Source organism: Hyperoodon ampullatus (genome assembly GCF_949752795.1).
Source record: "Hyperoodon ampullatus genome assembly, chromosome: 8".
NCBI classification, from domain to species: Eukaryota; Metazoa; Chordata; class Mammalia; order Artiodactyla; family Ziphiidae; genus Hyperoodon; species Hyperoodon ampullatus.
In genome coordinates this window covers 2,153,757-2,175,594 of record NC_136921.1, presented here as the reverse complement: position 1 = coordinate 2,175,594, position 21,838 = coordinate 2,153,757, and the positions used below count along the sequence as shown (strand labels likewise).

The window sequence follows — 21,838 nt, the reverse complement described above, 5'->3', positions numbered from 1 at the left end:
CAACAGAAAAGAAGGGGTGTGACAGACCCCAGGGGCTGTCCTAGCATCTGAACACCGGCACTGTCACAGCCACGTCCCATGCCGTGTTCAGTACCCGCCCACAGGACATGAAGAGATGACATTTCTCCAGGAACTACTAAAAAGCAGACACATAGACTTGATCTCTGTAAGAATCCTGCAGAGTCGGCATTATTATCCCATCTAGGAAATAAAACCGAGAGACTCGGCGGCTTGCCTAGAGTCACACAGTCAGTGGGTCACCAGGATTCCAGGTCCCCTCCGTCCATGGTCCATGCAGTCCATGGTCTGTCTGTGCGTGGAGCTGGGAGGCCCATACGAAGTCTCAACCAGCAGGGTGCGCTTCTCAAGCCAGAAAACTAACTTGAAGCCCACCCACTTTCTGGTTCACTTGGAAACCACCTTTTCACAGTCTATCAAGCTACTGAAAAGCTTCTTCCTCCATCCCACACTGGGCGAGCACCAGGAAACTGTCTGAAAATGCCCAAGCTACACAAGGCACTGGCAAAATGAACTCAAGAGAAAGGGAAATCAGCACTGTTTCCCTCGCTGGGGTCAAAATGAGAAAGAGAGCATCTTCGTCTTCGGCTGCTGTTTCCAAGCCCTCTCCCCTGCCCTGCCCCCAGCGTCCTCGGTTAACAAGTAACCTGCTCCACGGGTGGGTGGAGGGTGAAGGAGAGGCGTGAGCACCCCTGCAGGAGCGCCGGCACCTTCTAGGAGCACCGCAGACAAACAACCCGAGCTTCGCGTCTGGGGAGATGCCAAAAATGATCCTTGGCAGGCTTCAGAGAATCTCTATGCAAAGAAAGAAATCTCTTCTTTGACACTTCCAGCCCTGCCTCAAGCTTTGATTTCTTTTTAAGAGGGAAGGTGAGGCGATGGGTGGGTCAGCTGGAGGCCGGGGCAGAGGCAGGCATCTATGTGCCCCCCGTCTCTGCCAGTCCTGCCCACAGAGAGAGAGGGCAGAGGGGGACAGGAAGGCTGGGGTTCAGGAGGTGCCACGGGGCACAAACCACAGAGACGGAGGCCTCAGGACACGGCAAAGGCAAGGGGCCAGCAGTGCCGCCCTCAAAATGCTGGCTTAAGAACATGTGTGGAACGCTGACAACGGTTCCCTTACATACACCCTAGGTCTTCACGAGGCTCGTTTTAGTCTCAGTAAGGCTAAGGAGCCCATGAAGAACGGCATCCGGGCTCTGAGTTGAAATCCTGGAGGACAGTAGATGGAGGGTTAGTGTTGTACAAAAAGAAAAAGAAAAAGCTCCCACGGCTGTATGGATTTGGAAAACATTGCCTATGGCATGATATTTAGGAATATTATATATGGAATGAGAGATTTCTAATCACGGCTGATGCTTTTTCATCAGTTATACATGGAAAGCTGCTTAGGAGACATCACTGACTCACTTTCCCCCGAGGAGCCTGGGGCCCTGGACCCAGTGTGACCTGCCCTGCAGTGTCCCCCGCTCAAGCTCAGAGCTCTTCCCCCAGACTCTCATACAGCTCAGGGCCTGGAGTTAGACCCAAAACAAGCAGTTCTTACCTTTGGGAAGAACACACCCCATCAGAGTTCAAGACAGAAAGGCCCTGCATGTCTGTGCCACTTACTTAAGAAGCATTAAGCGAAGCCCACTACATTTCCAAAACCAGTGGCCTGTTTTTACCCCAGGAAAGAGCAGCCAACTTCCGTGGACCTGAGACCCCACCCCTTTCTCTCCATAGCCCCCCAGGACAGCGGAGACCCAAACACCCCTTTGGTGGTGCCTGGTGCACAGCAGCGCTGGGCGTGCAGACTTACCCGAGCCGGGCATGTGGTTCACGCGGGCAGGGTTGAGCAGCTCCACTGGCTGGTCTCGGCCAGAAAGTCCATCTGGAGGACAGAGAAAGCATTTGGCTTCAGAAACTGCTCACATCTCAATTAAAATACTTTACACTCCTGGTCTGCAAGGAGCACTTCCTTGCAAACAATGGAAGTGCATGTGTCCTTCTCACTTTTAAAGGAGACTGGTGTCATTTTTATTTGCGGAGTCAGAAAATAAAAGACCCTTTGTAGAACATCCCAACCCCTCCCCATCTCGAAAATGGCAAACACCAATTCCTGGTCTGAGGGTGTCCGGCCGAGCTGCTGTGGTTTTACTTCTTTTCAGCAGCCACCTGATACCACTCAGCGTTTCTGCAGAGACCACAAGCAGTAAGATGAAGACAGAAGAGTTACTCATCCTCTTCCCAGATATGGACCCGTGGCCCGGGGGCCACAGAGACACAGCCCCTGTAGGCTCCGGTGGTGAGAGCAGCCGTGGGTGTTGCCCGCTTGTGGGACAGTCCAGGAAACTAAGACAAACAAACCCGCTTTTAGGAAGATACTGGGCCATGTTCTCACAATGGAAGGAATCGTTTCTTCCAGGTCCACCTTTCGATCGTGTTCTGACTGCAAAGATGGCACCGAAACCACACACCCCCCCTCCACCTGGCACAGGCTGCCTTTAGACCACATTCCCTCAGACATACAAGAAAGAAACTCCGGCAAAACTTCCGGGAATCACACTTTTGGTGTAAAATTAGCTTCTGACAACTGGTGTGAACGCCCGCAGGGACAAGCGCGTCATTACTGACGCTGACGTGTGGTCTACGGAGAAAGCAGTGGTTTCCCAGAGCAGCCATCAGCCCCCTTGGGCTGACTTGCAAATCATGACAAAAACACTTAAGAGCAGGTCTACTGACTCTGTACTAAAACTTTGCTTTTTGCCCCAAATGGACAGCATCTCAGGCAGCCTTCGAATGCCGTGTTCCATGACCCATGTCTATCTTTGGAGAGTTTCAAAGTCCAAGGACGAGAACAATGACCCCGAGGAGATCCCAAAGCGTCTCCTGAGAACTGCAGACCCTCCCAAGGAAGCGGGGAGGCCTGTGAGCTGCGTTCCCACACCCTCGGGGAAAACAAGCTGCTCCCCTGCGGTGCCCGGCCACCCCCGAGCCGACGGCGGGGACTCAAACACTGGGATCTGGGGTCTCCTCTCCACAGCCAGCCACCCCTCCCCCATTCTGGCAGCTTGAAGGTAGCAAAATGGCTCTCACACGAGACACTGGGCATATGTGGGGTTAGGACAGTCCATGCTCCCCGAGGCAGGACGAGGACTGGGGGCCACATTCATGCCCAGAAGCAGACCAGGACCGAACGCTCAGCCGACCGTCTGCACCAAGGCTTCTCTCCAGGCATACAACCCGCCCTGAGATGGTCTGATGCTGACCTGCGGGTCTAATGCCATGTCCTGTGAGCCCCTTCACTGACCCTCAGAAAGGGGCCTCAAGACAGTGATAGAAAGCACTTTCAAGCCTTTTTTTCTGAACGTGAATAAGTGAAATGAAAATTTCATTTTCAAAACTAAAAGATTCAGAAAAGTCTAAACATATTTTTAAAAATCCTAATCCCACAGTAAATACTTTCAGAAACACCAAAACTCGCTTTTGAAAATCCTAGTCCAGCTGCCATTTTCTGAGGGCAGGGTCAGGAGCGGGGTGCTAGAGAGCCATCCTGCCGGCCCTGCAGCTGCGTCTGAGCAAGCCCAGGGCATTCTCTCTGGTCCCACCACACCTGGCGTGTCCCCCCCAAAGCGTCACCTCCTCAGTGTCCACCGTTCGCTTCCACCTGAGCCAAAGTTGTAGAACCAGACACAGTTTAGAAACCCAGAAACCAGCACAGCTGCCTCTTTTGGCAAATGAGGAAATTCCACCTTCCAGGGCCGGAGCAGTAGCACTGGGCCCGCACCCCGGCTTGTGTGAAGGCCTTCTCTGGAGTTTGGATCAAGCTGCTTGCGTCTGCCCCAAGCCCTGCAGGTCCACTTGCTCCAAAGCCACATGCCCGATGATGCCCAATAACATGCGACTTTCAGCCACGCTGAAGCGGAAGACGCATCAAGTACCGAGAGCCTGTGATGCTGGGTGCACCACCAGCAGCCCGTGCCCATCCCTCGCCCTGCGCCTCTGCAGACCCCACCCCATCACCCTGACGCCCCCAGCACACCCCACGTTCCTCACTCTGAATGGAGGATCACAGAAGCCAAAAAGGAAGAGGTCTTTTCACAGAAGGCAGTAGATAGAACGGCACTGGGCAGAAACCTGAACCAAGAAGGGACCGGACACCGGGAGACGAGGCCCAGAGAAGGGAAGGTAACACCAGGCCTCCCAGTCCCGGCCCTGGAGCCTCCCGCTAGCTGGTCTGGATGCTCGAGGCTGGCAGGCCCAGGTGTGTGGCCCTGGGCATGCAGTGAGGACCCTGACATCACAGGGCGAAGACCCAGGCTGAGAACACGGAGGCGTGCAGGGCCCCCTCGAGTCCCTGGAGGATTCAGATCTAAACATGGAGAGAAGATATTCCAAGTCCACGGACACCTGTAGCAGGGCCCTGAGCGGCAGGGGCTGCTCAGCACGTACACGACAGTTTTAGGCACGAAAGTCAGCCGTGGGGACGGATGTGACGCAGCATTGTTGCTCCATGTCACGGGGACCAGAGCTGGTGACAAATACCACCGAGGGCCTTACACATCCAATTCCGTATCACAGGGCTCACAAAACAAACCTGAGGCTGTGCAGCTGGACAAAACCCCAGGACAGAGCAGGGATAGAGAAACTGCGTTTGAAGGGGCAGGGGCTACAAGGGCCAGGAAACGCTGCTTAGAGCCCAGACGTAAGCGCCCACCAGCACGTGACCACGTAGCCATGGAGCAAAGAGCAGCCAAGAAAGCAATGCAAGGAAACAAGGAGAAGGGAATCAAAGCACGGTTTCCTCTGGGCCCGTGAAACACCCCTGCGAGCGGGTTTCCGCCCTAATCTCTCTCCACTTGAGTCTAATTTTGGAAACCTCGCTGGATGGGACTGTTGTACTTCATGTCCTCAAGTGGCATTTTATTTGGCTCAGGGAGCTGACGGAGGAGCACACATGCAGAAGAGAAGTAGGGAGCATGAGGGTCCTCCGTGTCTCCCTCACCACGTGACTCTTCCGTGAGTGAGCACAAAGCACACGGTGGCACGTGGGACGGCAGTGGACACGTGATCACGCTCGCACAGAAACAGCACGGCCCATTTAGAGACGATGGGGTCCAACTTAAAAGCAACACTTGGCTGTAATTCAGTGTGATGGGCAGGGGCTATCTCTAACTAGAATCGTAGCCTTTGGAGCCAAAGGAACCTAACTCCCAACACTTCTGGCCTATTCCCCGCCTTTACACATGGGAAAGCAGCCCTGCAGGGCTGAGAATGTCCGTGAGATCATGTACTTAGCACCCCAGAACCTGGCTCTGTCGCAACCAGACCAGACACAAGCCTGAACTGGGCCTTGTACTCTGTACTCTGGTACTCAGCCAGACCTGTGCCCTTCAACCAGGGCTTCCAGTCACCAAGACCGAGTCCCCCCCAACCCCTAGGAATTTGCCCTCATCTGGATTAAGAAAGAAAGAGGGGGAAGAAAGTCGATAAAGATAGGAAAACACCAGAAAAAAAAACAAGAAAAGGGGGGAGAAAAAGAAAAATTACAACTATGAAAGCATATCATAGTTGTAATTCCCCACTTTTCAGGTTCAGTTTTCTAAAATTTCTATAAAACAGCAAAAGAGTTCATAGAATCTTCTCTGGAAGAAGAGGTAAGTGGCAATATTAACAATATTATGTCTCCCAATCCATGAGCATGGAGTATCACTTCATTTCATTTCTCTCAAAAATGTTTTAGAATTTTGAGTGTAGAGATCTTGAACGCCTTTAGATTTATTACCAGACATTTGATGTTTTAAGTAAAACATTATAGATAGTATTTTAAATTTCAATTTCTCTCTGCTGATATATAGAAATACAATCAAGCTTTATATATTGGCTTGGCACTATAGCATCTGGTTAAACTCATATTCATTCTAATCACTTACCTGGAAAAGTCAAGCAGGTCCCAGAGACACAGGCCCAGGGAGGCCCCAGGCCCCAGCCACACCGAGAGGTTGTATCCACGTTGTGAAGCCCTGCAAGCTGCCCACCCGGCCCCCACCCCACAGAGCACGTGGGTCAGGCCACGCACAGGCCACCAGCAGGTGCTTGCATAACGTGGATACTGAAGCCATTTCTATGACAACTCCCCCATAACCTACAGGACGAAAAAATAAACCCAAAACTTCAGACCTTGAGCAGAAGGGCTCAACCCCTCCCTGATGCACAGAGTTACAGAGGATCTGCATTTTACTGCCTGTAAGAGATTATGTTTCTCGGACCAATAAAAATGGTACATGAAACCTGATAAGAGACGGGGCTGGAGAGGCCGGAGGGAGGAGGGGGGAACTGCGACTGGGAAAGAGCCCCTGCCCCTCCCACCCCATCCCATCCTACCCTGGTGGGGATGATGGGCATTTCATTAAGGTGAAGTCTGCCCCTCCCTGAGGACCAATGACACAGAGCATCTTTTCACGTGTTTATTGGCGTTCTGAAGTCAAGTCTTTTGCCCTTTTTAAAAATTGGGTTGTTTGTCTTTTTCTTACTGGTTGAGAATTCTTTAAAGATTGTCACCACGAATGGCCTGTCAGTCACGTGTTGCAGACATCCTTTCAGAGAGTATAGTTTCCTTCCTTAAGGTTGCATTTATCAATCTTTCTTTTAAAGCTTTTGCTTTTTGTGTCAGGTTTAAGAAATTCTTCCTTACGTGGAGGTTGTAAAGATATTTTACCATATTGTCATCTGAAAGTTTTGTGGGTTTTCCCTCTTATGTGTAAGTCTCTCATCTCTCTGGTATTGATTTTTTTTTATATGGTATATAGCAGAGTTTTGGATTTTGTGGGTTTTTTCCCATGAGAACAGCCAAATGTCCCATTACCATTATTAAGAAGCCTTACTTTCACTACCTATCAGCAACATTAATTCTGTTACAAGCCAAACCTCTGTCCTTTTGGCCAATTTGTTCATACCTGTGCCAATAATCACACTAACTGCCATAACTCTACAACAATTCTTAATACCAGGCCAGGCAAGAATCTCTGCCTTCTGCAGAATCACCCGGGGCAATATTGGTTTTTATTACATAAACTTTAGAATCAACTTAAGTTTCACCAAAACAAAAAAAAAAGAAGAACAAGAAGAAGAGAAAAAGAAAAAAGAAACTCTAGGATTGCATCGTATCCAGAATTTGGGGAGAACAGAATCTTAACAATATTATGTCTCCCAATTCATGAACATGGAATATCACTTCATTTCATTTCTCTCAAAAATGTTTTAGAATTTTGAGTGTAGAGATCTTTGAACACCTTTAGATTTATTATCAGACATTTGATGTTTTAAGTAAAATATTATAGATAGTATTTTAAATTTCAATTTCTCTCTGCTGATATACAGAAATACAATCAAGTTTTATATATTGGCTTGGTACTATAGCATCTGGTTAAACTCATATTCATTCTAATCACTTACCTGAAGTTATTTTGACTTTTCTACATGCAGAATCATGTCACCTATGATAATGACAGTTTGTTCTTCCTCTCCAGACCTGATGCTTTTTATTTCTTTTTCTTGGCTTATTCTACGGCTCAGATCTATGGTACATTATTGAATAGAAATAGCAAAAGAGGATACCCCTGTCTTGTTTCTGATCTTACTGGGACTGTTTTCAATACTTCACCTAGAGTAAGTCTAACACTTGCTGTAAGTTTCTGACAGATAACTTTATTAAGTTAAGGAAAGTCCTTTCCATTTCTACTTTGCAAAGACTACTTTAAAATCATGTATGTGTGCTTAATTTTATTAAGCTTTTCTGTATTGATTCATATTGTTAAATAATTTCCCCTTTCATCTGGTAACTTCCTTTTCTCATGTCAAAGCAACCTGCATTCCTGGGATAAACCGACTTGGTTGCGTCCAGTGAGTTCTGAGGCAAAGGAAAGGAACAAAGTCGTACAGATATAAGGGATTCGAGTGCAGCCTGAAATCTTTTCTACTTTTGACTCCAAAGAGTTGGAGACCTAGCCACACATTTCAGCCTCAGTTCCACACTTGCTCTTTTGTCAGGTACATAAAAGAACTGGAAAAATTAATATTCTAAAATGTGCTTAGTGGGGCTTGTTTGATGTAGGTCACCAAAATGAAATGGGGGTGACAAGGCTGCCTGTCACCCACTTTATATGACAGCAGGGCACACACACCTCATCCTTCTCACAGAGCTGTTTCCAGACCCGCGGCCACGGAATCTTCGGTATTTGGCAGCAGTAATAACTCAAAGTCTTCATTCCAGCCCATTTTCCTCTCTCTTTTTATACAAGTCTTTTCTTTTAGAACAGCTGTGGGTTTACAGAAAAATTAAAAATAGTACAGAGAGTCCTCATATACTCTGCACCCCGTTTCCCCTGTGATGAACATCTTACATTAGTATGTCTGGGGTGTCGTTAACTGAAGTCCATACTTTGCTCAGGTTTCCTTGGTTTTCCCCTAGTGCTCTCTTGCCGTCCCAGGACCCCACCCAGGACCCCGCATGACATTTAGTCATCACCTCCCCTCAGCCTCCTCTGGGCTGTGATGTTTCTTCAGACGTTCCTTGTTTTTGATGACCTTGGTAGTTGAGGAGTATGGGTCAGGTTGTTTGTCGAATGCCCCTCAATTGGGATTGTCCGATGTGCTCCTGATTGGACTAGGGTTGTGTGTTTAGCAAGGAGACCACGGAGGGGAAGTGCCACGTCCATCCTGTGGTACCACATCCCACCAACATGGCGCATCCCATTGATGCTGACCTTGATCACTTGGCAGAGGTGTGTCCATCAGGTCTCTCCACAGTAAGACCTGTGGCATTCTTTCCATATGGCATTCTTTGGAAGAAAGCCACTACACACTGCCCACGCTTGTAAAAGGGCCCGAGCTTTCCTTGCCGCACGACTTCTCAGGAGTTAGTACGAGTGGACCTGCTCCCAAGGAGGTAGTGGGGACACCGGGGACAGAGGGCAGCCCAGTTTTGGGTCCCAAGGGAGGAAGCAGAAGCCTGGATACAGAGGGGCAGGGCTCAGCCAGAACTGCAGCTGGTGCTCAGGGGGGCGGGTGGGAGGCCAGGCCCTCGGTCTGCATTTCCCAGACTCATCCTTGAAGGTTTGTGTGAGAATTAATTCTTATCTTGAGGGCTTCCCGGAGCCTGGTGAGAAGCTGGACTATTTTCTCGCAGTAAGAATGACGGTATGCCTCACCTTCACCCCGTCTCCTCTCCCCTCTGATCGGCTGTGAATTCAGATCTTACAGAGAACTTGCCAGAAGGTCTGCAAAGGAAAGGGGGTTCCTCCCTAACAAATGTCTGAGTTTGGGTTTTCCCTCTGCCGCCTGGATCCTTAAGGCTCCCGTACGTCTGTGATGAGGGTCTGGAGGGTGAGGTGGCCCCGTTTCCTGGACACGGAGCCTCAGCCGAGAAGCAGGAGGCTTTCAAATCTGGAGCCGCACGTGGGCCAGGCCTGGGGAGACCAATGCTGGGGGGCAGAGGTGCTGAGCTCCCTCAGTTTGGGGCCACTGCGAGGGCTGATCCTGCAGGACGGAAGCCCCGGGTCCCTACACACTAACTTAAGGAGAAAGGGCAGAATTCCTGCGGTGGGGATATTTGCGTTGCTGTGTGTGTGCTACTATAAAACTTGATGGAGAACAGTATGGAGGTTGCTTAAAAAACTAAAAATAGAACTACCATACGAGCCAGCCATCCCACTACGGGGCATATACCCTGAGAAAACCGTAATCCAAAAAGAGTCATGTAGGGCTTCCCTGGTGGTGCAGCGGTTAAGAATCCGCCTGCCAATGCAGGGGAATGAGTTCGAGCCCTGGTCTGGGAAGATCCCACGTGCTGCGGAGCAGCTAAGCCCGTGTGCCACAACTACTGAGCCTGCTCTCTAGAGCCTGCGAGCCACAACTACTAAAGCCCACGTGCCACAACTACTGAAGCCCGCGCGCCCAGAGCCCGTGCTCTGCGACAAGAGAAGCCACCGCAGTAAGAAGCCCACGCACTGCAACGAAGAGTAGCCCCCACTCGCCGCAACTAGAGAAAGCCCGCACGCAGCAATGAAGACCCAACACAGCCAAAAATAAATAAATAAATAAATAAATAAAATTTAAAAATATATATGTATATTTAAAAAAATAAAAGAGAGTCATGTACCCCAATGTTCGTTGCAGCTCTATTTACAACAGCCAGGACATGGAAGCAACCTAAGTGTCCATCAACAGATGAATGGATAAAGAAGTGGCACATATATACAATGGAATACTACTCAGCCATAAAAAGAAACGAAATTGAGTTATTTGTAGTGAGGTGGATGGACCTAGAGTCTGTCATACAGAGTGAAGTAAGTCAGAAAGAGAAAAACAAATACCATATGCTAACACATATATATGGAATCTTAAAAAAAAAAAAAAAAGTGGTTCTGAAGAACCTAGGGGCAGGACAGGAATAAAGACGCAGACCTACTAGAGAATGGACTTGAGGACACAGGGAGGGGGAAGGGTAAGCTGGGACGAAGTGAGAGAGTGGCATGGGCATATATACACTACCAAACGTGAAATAGATAGCTAGTGGGAAGCAGCCTCATAGCACAGGGAGATCAGCTTGGTGCTTTGTGACCACCTAGAGGGGTGGGACAGGGAGGGTGGGAGGGAGGGAGGGAGACACGAGAGGGAGGAGATATGGGGATATATGTATATGTATAGCTGATTCACTTTGTTATAAAGCAGAAACGAACACACCATTGTAAAGCAATTATACTCCAATAAAGATGTCAATAAACTAATTAATTAATTAATTTAAAAAACCCTCGATGGAAAAAAAGTTTTTTAAAAATCGGTTACCCTTTATAAGAAGGACGGAAAAGTACGCAGTTCTCACGCCTGGTGAAAGGCGCCGACCCTGCCTGAATGAAGATGGAAAGAACCAGCCAGCTGCTCGGAGGCCCGGCCGCCAGGATGGGAGCACAGGGCAGGGTCTGCAGACCAGGCTCGCCCGCTGACCCCCACCCCGGGCCTTCCCACGTCATGTGAGTCTGTGCGGAGCTCGCGGGGGTGTCCCGGGACGCTCAGGTGAGGCCAGCATTCCCTGCACCTGATCTGTGGGCCTGTGGAATCCTCCTACTGAAAGCTTGACCCTCTTGTCCATTTAAATCATAAAAGGGGGCTCAGTACACTGAAATGTCACAGATGGAAATGATTCATCAGGTCAGCAAAATACTCACATTCCCCCAGGGCCCTTCCCCTGACACCCCAGGGGGTCTCAAACTCCCCCTAGCACCTGGCCTCCCTCCCCTCTGCTTCCCGCCTCCTTTGCTGAACGGCCCCCCATCCCTCTGGCATCCTCCACCCTCCTTCAGAGCCACATCCAACAGAGCCCCCGCCTGACATACCGCACCACTCAGGTGCTCCATACACTCAGGCGGACCAGACGGGCACCTCCCCTGTGAGTTCTGCTAAGAGCCGCCAGCATCTCAATCCATTAAATGTTTCTTTTCCTCATCATGCAAGCTGTGGAAAAATAGCAAAGTTCTATAATAAAGCTTGTGTGTGCCCATTAATATGAATTAAACTTTAATGAGCTAAGTGTTATGAATTCCTGAGGCACGTCCAATACAGTTTACGTGCATTTATCAGAGAAAATGAAAATGGAAGCTAGACCCTTTTTCTCTAGGCAATACTTTTCCTTCAGGAAAATCAGGCAGACTTTGCAAAGGTCAGGGCTGATCTTTGAGGTTTTCTTGTCCTTCCTCTGGAAATCAAATCTAGCTCCAGCTACCAGTTTATAGGAAATACGTGTTTAAAGGAACAGATTCAAAGGCCCCAGGAGGCTCTGATCAGTCAGGTGTGGAAGGACAAAATCGAAGGGCAAAAGCCCCAGCTCCTCGGGACGGGCAGGTGAGCTGCTACAGAGTAAACACTGCAGAGCCGTCACTCAGCCCCAAGGCTTGCATCCTGATTTGAATAAATGACAGTACCGAGACTTGTTTAAAGACAACGAGCAAAAATGGAACATAGCTTGGGTATAAGATGACAGTTGGGAATTATTATTCATTTTGTTGAGTGCGACAATGGGATTGTATCTGTTAGAAACACACACTGAAGTATTTATGGGAAAATGCTGTGGCATATGGGGTTTGTTTTAAATTCTCCAGGGGATAAAGTTTGGAGAGGGGGCACCTGATGAAGTGGGACTGGTCAGAGAGCTCAGGGTTTCTATGGCCACAGGGGATCTCACTATATGGACTACAGTTCATCTTTGTTTTTTTAATTTTTTCATGATAAGAGTTTTTTTTTTTTTTTTTTTTTTGTGGTATGCGGGCCTCTCACTGTTGTGGCCTCTCCCGTTGCGGAGCACAGGCTCCGGACGCGCAGGCTCAGCAGCCATGGCTCACGGGCCCAGCCGCTCCGCGGCATATGGGATCCTCCCAGACCGGGGCACGAACCCGTATCCCCTGCATCGGCAGGCGGACTCTCAACCACTGCGCCACCAGGGAGGCCCCATGATAAGAGTTTTTGAGAGATGCCAAGACAAGCCCGACTCTTCCTGTTCCTAAGCATCTGTCCTCGCTTCACATCTGCCAGCTCATCAGTCTAACTAGTTCTCTCAATAACATTCCTAACAATCTCCAGTTTATTACCAGCCCCTAGCTGTGCAAGCAAGCAAGCAAACCCTCGCAGCTCACACTCAACTCAACAGATGGGTCCTGAGCATCTGAGATGTGACAATGGGCAGGACACAGGCTCCAGCTGGTGTCAGGCAGAACTCAGCCCGGCGAGGGTGGACCAGCCCTCACTGATTTGAGATACCACCCACAGACCGGAAAGCTCTGGTAGTGAGGAAGGACACACAGTGAGTGTGACCACGGGCCACCAGGAGGGGCCTGGACCACAGCTGCCCGGGGCGGAGCGGGCTCTGTCCGGTCCCCAGGTCCCAGGTCCAGCTCGGAGCTGCACCACGGGAAGGAGCGAGGGCCAGGGAGGGATATGCGAGGGAGTGAGGAAAGAAAACAGCTTCGCGGGTGGGCAGCGCCGGAGCCCAGGCCGCCGTGCCCTGGGAGGCCAGACAAAGGCCGGCTCTGTTCTCCCTGGTCCCGGGCAGCCTTTCCTGAGGGGAGTTTCTCAGCTGCCTTTCAGATGGTCCTCCAGGGACGGTCTGCCCCTCCTCCCCCCTCCTTAGTGAGCTGACAGCTCTCAGCTGTCCCCATCGCGTGGCCCGGCCCAGCTCAACCGTTAATAAGTGACTTAGAAAATCAGGAGAAAATGTCCTTGCCCGCCTTTGAAAACAGATCCGTCTCTGCTCCGAAGAGGCTGTCCATCTGCCCCGTGGGGAGGACATAACTGAGTGAGTCATTCCAAAGCTGTTGGTAGAGCTCTGGAGATGCAGGAGGGGAAAGAACCTCGGATGCAAAAGGTGCAGATTTCTCAGACTCTGTGTGACAAATAATGGACCACAGAAGTCCCATGGGAGCCCCGCACAAGAGCACGCGGTGAACCCGCATCTCTGCGCTGATGCAAAATAGCTTTCTGGACAGATACCCCTGGCTCACGTCAGTAATGACAAGAAGTAGCATAGTTACCGGCAAAGACTGAAAACTAGCTCTGAAGCTCACTTGTCCATAACCACGCTGCCTCTGGTTACTCAGACCAACCCACACGCCTGTGAAAATCCACAGGCAATCCCGCTACCACTGTTCTCTGCCGCTGTCCTACCTTCTGAACCAACACCTCTTAACTGCCGAGCAGTCTAGTGAGCAAAACTCCCGGCTGAGTCCATCCCCTCACGGACAGAGCAGACCTCTGCCGGGAAGGAGGCCGTGTGGCCCTGGGGGACTCGGGGTCGGACAGGCCTGGCTTCCCCAACATGCAAAGCTTCGTTAGTGATCATGCCGTTTCAACCCAGCCTCAGTTTCCTCATGTGTTCAGTGGAGAGGTAAACTGACACAGGAGTAGATAAAATAAAGTAAATAAAGGAAAAGATACAAAACGTGCCCCTCCCACCTCACCTGCCCCTCTGTGATGCTAGCGGGCGGTCCCGCCTGCACAAAGAACGCACGTCTCATCCCACAGCAAGACACCTGATGGGGCAAAGCACCTCCTGAAACTGTGAGTCAGCCATTAAAACCACTGGCTGGCTGACCAGCTCCCCGCACGCTTTCCACACTGCTGAGCATTAAAGATTAGCTGAGAGGTGTTTGTGGTTAAGTGACAGGAAGCCGGAAAAGAGGTACATGTTAATAAGCAGCTCACGAGAAATGAGTCACTAACTCAAAACAATAAACCCCAAACAGCCACTTGGAACAAGTCCGCGCAGGCAAGTTCACAGTGTGGCTGGGAAGCGTTCGCGGGGAGTGTGCCCCGGAGGCCCGGGCAACATGGACACCCGAGCTGCGGCCCTGCTCACCCTCCCGGCCACGTCGGACTCGAAAGCACTGCTAGTTCTTTGTCTCGAAAAGGGCTCCTTTGCCCTTTCCCTTTAATGCAATGGGAGGGCCCAGAGGGACTGAGAGAGGCCGGACTGACACAGCAGCAGCTGCCCCAGGGACACGCGGCCCTCGCGTCCCTACGGCCGACGTCTGCTGATGGTGTGCGGTGGCCACAGCACCTTGGGTGGAGAGACTTTCTCCCCAGCTCTCTTTAGGACAATATTTAGTGTGGATATAATTCATTGTTTCTAAAGCATTGTTCTGGCCAGCTTTCCTAAACAACATCAGTCAAGTTTACCTTCTAACTTAGAAATAACAGCTAACCAGTAACAGGCACTGATTAGGGGTCAGGTACCCGTCCAAGTCTTTCATTCACATCAGCTCGGTCAGTCCTCACCCGGAAACGAAGGGCATAAATACTATTATTGTCCGCATTTTAAAGATGAAGAAAGTCAGCAAGAGAGATGGTGACGGTTGTCTTGATCAAGGTCAGGAAGTTCTGCCTCTAGGCGCTGACCCACCAAGCCACAAGGTCCAAATCACATCATTCAGTCATTCAGCAAATTTTACTGAACGAGTTACAGAGCGATTGTCCTCATTCCAGGGGATGCAGCCTTGAGTGACATCGAGTTCCAGCACCCCAAACTTCTACTAGTGAAGAGGAGGTGACACATATAAACAGATCGTGTGGGATCATGTGCTGAGCAGGATGTGATGGGGTTTATTCCTCAGATAGGTCCTTGGGAGGTGGCGACATCTGAGCAGTGCCTGAATGGCAGGTGAGAAGGAGCCGTGTAAACTATCCCAAGGTAGAGCATCCTAGGCATGGGGACAGCACGTGCAAAGGCCCTGAGGTGGAACAAGCTTGGTGGGTCCCAGGCAGCAGAGCCAAGTAACCGGGTCTGAGTGAGAGAGACAGGGTCGGGGGGGCCCCGGCCTGGAGGCAGAGAGTACTGACCAGGGCCAGGAGGGACCGAGGAGGAGACAGCAGCAGGAAGAGGAGCCGGGCGGCTGTCCCTGAGGCCTGGAGGAGGACGGCGGCCACGGGGCTGGGAGCAACGGTCTGATTGGGGATCTGTTTTGAAGGTGATCCGTCAGGACTTCCGGCTGGATGGGAGGCGGGTGGCTGGAAGGCAAGGCCCCTCTCGGAGCGTGAAGGACACAGAGGGGACTGCAGTGGGCTCACGCTTGCTGGGGGAGAGGCGGGAGATGACGAACACAGACCGCTGGCCTTGCTGGCTCTGAGAGACCTACTTTGAAGAGCAAACAGAACTTCGAAACCCGCTGTGCTCCTTTCTTTATGAGTTTCTCAGAAAAAAAGAGAAGTTCAGGATTTGTCAGTGGTTCAAAATTCAAGTTAATAAATATTCTCATGTGCTTTATTCCACTCATTTTGCCAGTCTGTAAGTTCCCCGTCCTTAACAGCATCTTTACTGCTGTCCTAATTTCTGCCATCCAGACTCTCAGCATCTTGGGTGGGGCTGCAGCCTTTTGAACTATTAAGTTCTTTAGCTGAGCTGCTAAAGAAATAAAAAAGGAACTGGATATTAGATGATACCTACCCCACCCAGAAATCTTGTGTCAGGAAACGGTTCTTAAAATACATACCAGCGGTGAAAGTATGTTTCATGGATCTCGCTGGTTTTAGTTTCTCTCGTGCCTTTCTGAAACACACAATCCTACAGAGGCTCTTCATTTCAGAACTTAACCCTCGTCTGGAGGACGAGACCCGGCCGTGCCCTGCGGCCGAGCAGGTGTCCGCCAGGGCAGCCTGAGCACCGGCCACCGTGAGGACGCTGCACGCTTCCCACCGGGCCACACGTACGGCCTCCGGTTACGTGGACCGCCCTGGCTTAGCTCCATTTCTCTGGCCAGCGCACCGCCAGGAGCCCAGTGTGCTCCAGGCCCAGCCTCAGGTGCTGGCAGCCCCGTGCTGACAGGAGGCCTGCCCGCAAGGGCCGCGGGCCACGGAGGAGATGTGCAACTCATAACACCATTTCACCCTCGGCACCCAGGTCTCCAGAGACCCTGGGCCTCCTCACCAGAACCAGCAGGGTGACAGTGAATTGGAGACTGGGCAGATGTGACCAGACACTCGTGTCGTGTGGCCCAAGAACCGCCCGCCCTCCCGGGGGCTGTCGGGGCAGCTCCGCATGGTGGCTGCTTGTCCCCACTGCCAGCCCCCAGGAGCTCCCCTGGGGCAGGAGCATCAGGCACAGAACAGAAGGGGCTCGGATTGCAGGCGCGGCGGGGCAACACCAGAAGTCCTTCCTGATGGTTCTGGGGCTCATGCTCAGCGGTGACATGTGACACTCCACCAGGAAAAGTGAAAATCTCAAGGGCTCCGGCCCTGAGGTGGCCGGGAAAGAAGCCTCCTCCCCGACGCTGCCCTGCTCTGTGCCCCTGCACGGGAAGGGGCCTGACACCCGACTGTCACGTTAGGGCAGGCCCTGCTGCCAAGGTCACGGCCAAAGGAAGACAGCAGACGACTGGCTCGTGAGTGCGCCAGGAGAAGAGCTGCCAGATCTGGGACTGGGAAACAGGCTTCCTCCGTCCACATGGTACCCCCTCCACCCCTCCCCCGTGCACCCCACATCTCATCTCAGCTGACAAGTGCTGCCGAAGAGCCTGCAATGGACCTCCTCACGGGCACGCGGTCCTTCTGGAGCGTGGAGCTCACAGATGCGCCAGTGGTGAGTGGACGCCGGCTGAGGGGCCACCGTGGAGGGCGGGGGGCCTGCAACATGAGCTTTGAACTGTCTCAGGAAGCTCCACTTTCTCTCATTTCTGTACTACCTAATAACATAGAGCACGTTGTTCTTAAAATTAGATCCACTGTCTTAACTTTTTAAAAGATAACTTCATAGAAACAAGAGCTGGACACACAAATCACACCCTGCAGATGCACAGCTGTCAGCATCTTAGCTGATGCGCAGAGAGCCTTCCGGTCTCCCAGGCAGGTTCGTGCAGCCACAGCCCCACCGTCACCTGCTCCACGCCTTGCACGTGCCTCTTGTAGCCTAGAGGACGGGCTCCCATTGCACGAGGTGGCCGGTTATCCAAAGGTGTCCACGCATGCAAGAGAATTTCACCATTATTATCTAATGCAAAAACACCCCAGCACACCCCTTCCTCCAACAAAACTAGCTTTCCTGGGTCCTCTGAAAAGATGGTATACAAGCTGTAGAAATCACTATTACATTTTTGTTACACGCAATATGGATATACTCTACAGAGCACAGCTTCCCCCAAGTCAAGACGAACTAACCCTTATCATTATTCCTCTTATAACCATTTTTATACAACACAAACTTCAGTTTCTAAAAATACACTGATTACACTCTATCGCGTTCTATTTAACCTTCTAAAAATAGAGGTACTGACAGGAGCAGCAATTTGCTATGAGATGTTAACTGTGCTGATGTCAGTGACAGGATACGGATTTCTGTCCTTTGCATTCTTTTCAGCCTGTGGTTTCTGCGCGATTGCCGGGGAGTCCCGGGCACCCTGGTGGCTGGCACCATCGAGGTTCTGGCTGTGAGTGTAGAGACCAGGCACCAAAGCCCAGATCTGATCCTGGGTGCCCCTGACCTCACACCAACGACCTGACCTCATTTTCCACATCTGTAAAATTGGTGAAAGGCTTCACCTCACAGGACAGACAGGATGCGATGAGGCTCCCTGAGTAAAGCGCCCCCAGCTGACACCGGCTCACAGGAGCCTGTGCCTCAGAGACCCCAGCCACGGGAGTGAGCCCTCCTGCCCTCTCTCTCTCGGCAGCAGGCTGGTTAGTTCCCAGGGCATTCAGCAGTAATTACGGAGGAAAATCAAAAGGCACAAGGGAAGAGCAGAATGGGAGGGAAGCTTTTGCTCCCAGGGCTCCAGTGCCCTGTGGAGTCCTTCCTGGGCGGGCCCAGGGGCCTGTGCAGGCCACCTCCCCTCCCCCTTCTCCTCCAAAGCACAGACGAGGCCCCAGGCCACATTGGAAAGTAGCAGACTATTTTCCAATTGACAGTGTATTAAAAATGGCTGTTTTAAACAACCTGCCAAATTTTGAAAGCTTCATAGTTCTAAGAACAGATATATCCAAATTTTTAGACGACAATCCCTTATCTTGCCTGTTCTACAACGGAGTAATTTTTGAATGAAGAAAAAAGTAGAAACAAAGCATTTCTCTCCTCCCTCCCCACCACAGACATGCAGAGCAGAGTAACCCAGTCTGAGTGAGAGAGACAGGGTCAGGAGGGCCCTGACCCTGTGTCTCTCACTCTTGTAGAGAACTATCCAGATTCTTCTCTACCAGCAAATCACCGGTTAATGCTCTGCTTGCCCTTGGTTTTGAAACTGCACAACCCAGGTTGGGACTTGAACCCACGGTCTTTTAACTGAGCTCACACACGTAGTCTCGTAGTCTCAGGACTTAAGGACTTAAGCTCAGGTTCTTTATGTCTTGTCGCAGCAAGAATTCAGTGAGAGACTAAGTGATAGATAAGTGGATTTATTTAGAGAGAGACACATTCCATAGGCAGAATGTGGTCTGTCTCAGAAGGCGAGAGGCCCCGAAATATGGGGTGGCTAGTTTTTATGAGCTGGATAATTTCACAGGCTAATGAGTGGGAGGATTATTCCAACTACCTTGGAGAAGGGGCGGGGATTTCCAGGAATTGGGCCACCATCTGCTTTTTTGGCCTTTTTTGGTCATGGAGCCTGTGGGTGTGTCATTTAGATGCTGATGTACTACAATGAGCATATAGTGAGGCTCAAGGTTACAGGAAGCTGAATCTTCTGCCATCTTGGACCTAGTTGGTTCTAACCAGTTTTTATCTTGTCCTATGACTATGTCATTCTTTTAAAGGTTGTGCCCTGCCCCCTGCCCTCCTCTTTCAGTTTCAGGATGAACAGCCCCCTGGCCTAGGCGGCCAGAGGCTCCACCTGGCTAAGCCACCCACACCTCACACCACCCAGCGAGCGTCCTGAGCACCCGCAGCAGGTAGAGTAAAGCGAGAGCTTGAGGCACATTTCCATCCCCAACGTTTACCTCCTTTCCATATTACGCTGAATTGATGACATAGCTTAATCTTCTCATGAGATATTATGATTCTTAGAACAGTTATTTCCTGTCAAAGTTCAACTCAGATGAGAAATCATGTACACTCCCCCCAGCCCGTATTAGTTTGCTGACAATAAGTAGAATCGTGGGGCGAAGGAAATCTATAGAAATTACACCAAAAAAAAACCCCCAGAAAAGCAGCCTTTCTTAATCTATAACCAATTTCTTTGGCTCTTATACCTATATAGACAGATTATGTCCAACTACTTAGGCATGACAGCAATCTGTAATGAAAATCAGCACCATTAGCTGGGTACTCAGTTATCACTGATCGATCATTAAAGTAACCACAGACAATTAGAAAGAAGGGCAAACCGTTTAGCTCAACTGCAGGAAAGAGGAACTGGAAAACAATAGTGGTCAAATCCGGGCTGCTTGGTTGATGTTCTGAATTAACAGGGGCACCTGTGGCAAAAACCAATTTCACACTTTGGGAAACATAGATACCACTAGCGTTCAACAGAGTTGAACAATATACAAAATTAATCACAACCTCAGGCTCCTGAACCTTGCTAGACTTAAGTCGTCCAGAGAATTATATATAATTCTCAGATTCCCTCAGAAGAAACAGCACTGGACTGAGAGCTAACTTTTCGACCAAAAAAGCCAGAAGACAATAAAATACCTTAAAACTGCCGAGTGAAATACAAGTCACCTACAGTTCTATACCCAGCTAAACTACCACTCAAGAAAAAGGGAGAAAAAGACATCTTCTGTCAAACAAAAATTGAGAACGTTTACCACGAAGAAACCATTGCTGAAATAACAACTAATGGGTTATTTCAGACAGAAGGAAGCCATTTCCAAAGTGAAAGAGTAAGATGCTAGGAATAAGGGTGAGGTAATACACTATTAACATGTAAGTCAATACAGATAAGGACTGAATACTAAGTTAATACAAAACATCATATAGTTACTGAGACTACTTTCATTATGGGTAATACTGTTTCCTCAAACTTTTGCTTCAGTGCCTCTGTGTATGTGGGTTTCAAAGCCACTGCCTAAAACATCTAGTTGGTTTCCTCTTAAGAACGATGAAAATCCTAAAAATAAAATAAATAAAATAAAATAAAAATAAATAAAATAAAAATAAACAAGGTTCCCTCTTCACTTTAACAGGGTAGGAAACTCATGGCCAAATTGCAGTTTGTTTTTGAATAATTATGCAGGACTTAAAACATGCATTTCTGGGCTCTCCTTCTCTTTGATAGACCATCATTTGTCCTTTGCTCTGATTTCTTTATCTTTATTCATATAGCCCTCATTAATGAAATAAGAATTAACTATAGCTATCCTTGAAATTGCACTGACTAGGTCCCAAAGCACTCCACACACCAATCGTCTGGCTTTTTCTCATTACAAAGAGGAGGCAACCAGTGAAATAAGGCCCAGTTTGAGTAATTCTTTACAAAACTCTTTGCAGAAGCAGTTTAGTAGCACTGAGAACAAGGTAATAGCTCATCAATCCGACTTTAAACACAAAAAGCTACCAAGAATATGACTGACAGCAATCAATGCGGTGTTCCACTTGACACCATATTTGCATGTTGGAGAGCCCTTCTCTGAAATCAGCTACACTTGTGCAAAAGCAACTCTTTGTGAGACATAATCAGCAAAAGATTGCTTATCCTTTGCTACACTCAGAAATTAGTAAAAAGTAGCCAGCTCTTGGAAAAGGATAAACCACTTTATGCAAATACTTTTGCAAAGGCTCTCTATTAATGCAAATATTATGTTTGTCTTTTATTTGAATGCAAACAGCATCTGTTTTGCACAGTCAATGGCATCGCTTTGTAGTTTGTGCTGAGCGACTCAAGTGTGTTCCAGCTGCTTTTTTAGAGTCTGAAACAGATTTCGTCACAAAAGGAAGTGTACTGAAGAGTGCAGAAAGCAAGCAAGTGTGGTGCGGATCCTGAGGAGACACCTTCACTTTTAAGGCAAGAGAGAAACAAATCCAAGAATAAATTCCGGAATTTACTTCTGGAACAAACGGTTTGGCTTTGTGGGTGGGATTTTCCTTTTTAATAGTTTTGACTAAGGAAAAAATTAGGATTGGCTTTGATAAATTCCTTTGTTGGGAAAATATACTCAGAAGACCAACACATGTTGGAAAGGAACAACTCGGTGGCATAAGGCTGCCATCAGAGCACCCAACCCAGAACCAAGGCTGGCCTCCACGGAAAGTGCTGACCTTACCCGCTGCATTCTCCTCATGCAATGAGGGTGGTGATGAGGAAGGCTCCTTGCCAACATGGCTATCCTAACATCACTGAATTAATTTTCTGCCTCTGCCACAAAATCAAGA

The 21,838-nt window shown here is 49.6% G+C and overlaps 1 protein-coding gene across 1 annotated transcript in view; it reads right to left on the bottom strand.

Annotated features, from left to right (window-relative positions):
- Positions 1-21,838, bottom strand: part of HDAC4 (histone deacetylase 4) — a gene marked incomplete at both ends in the record, with an annotated part of 189,087 nt that overhangs the window by 151,810 nt on the left and 15,439 nt on the right. The window contains 4 exons of the mRNA XM_079709944.1: positions 1,817-1,888; positions 15,262-15,325; positions 15,382-15,614; positions 16,466-16,618. Coding sequence (XP_079566070.1) covers positions 1,817-1,888; positions 15,262-15,325; positions 15,382-15,614; positions 16,466-16,618 — 522 coding nt within the window. The remainder of the gene's footprint in view (positions 1-1,816; positions 1,889-15,261; positions 15,326-15,381; positions 15,615-16,465; positions 16,619-21,838) is intronic.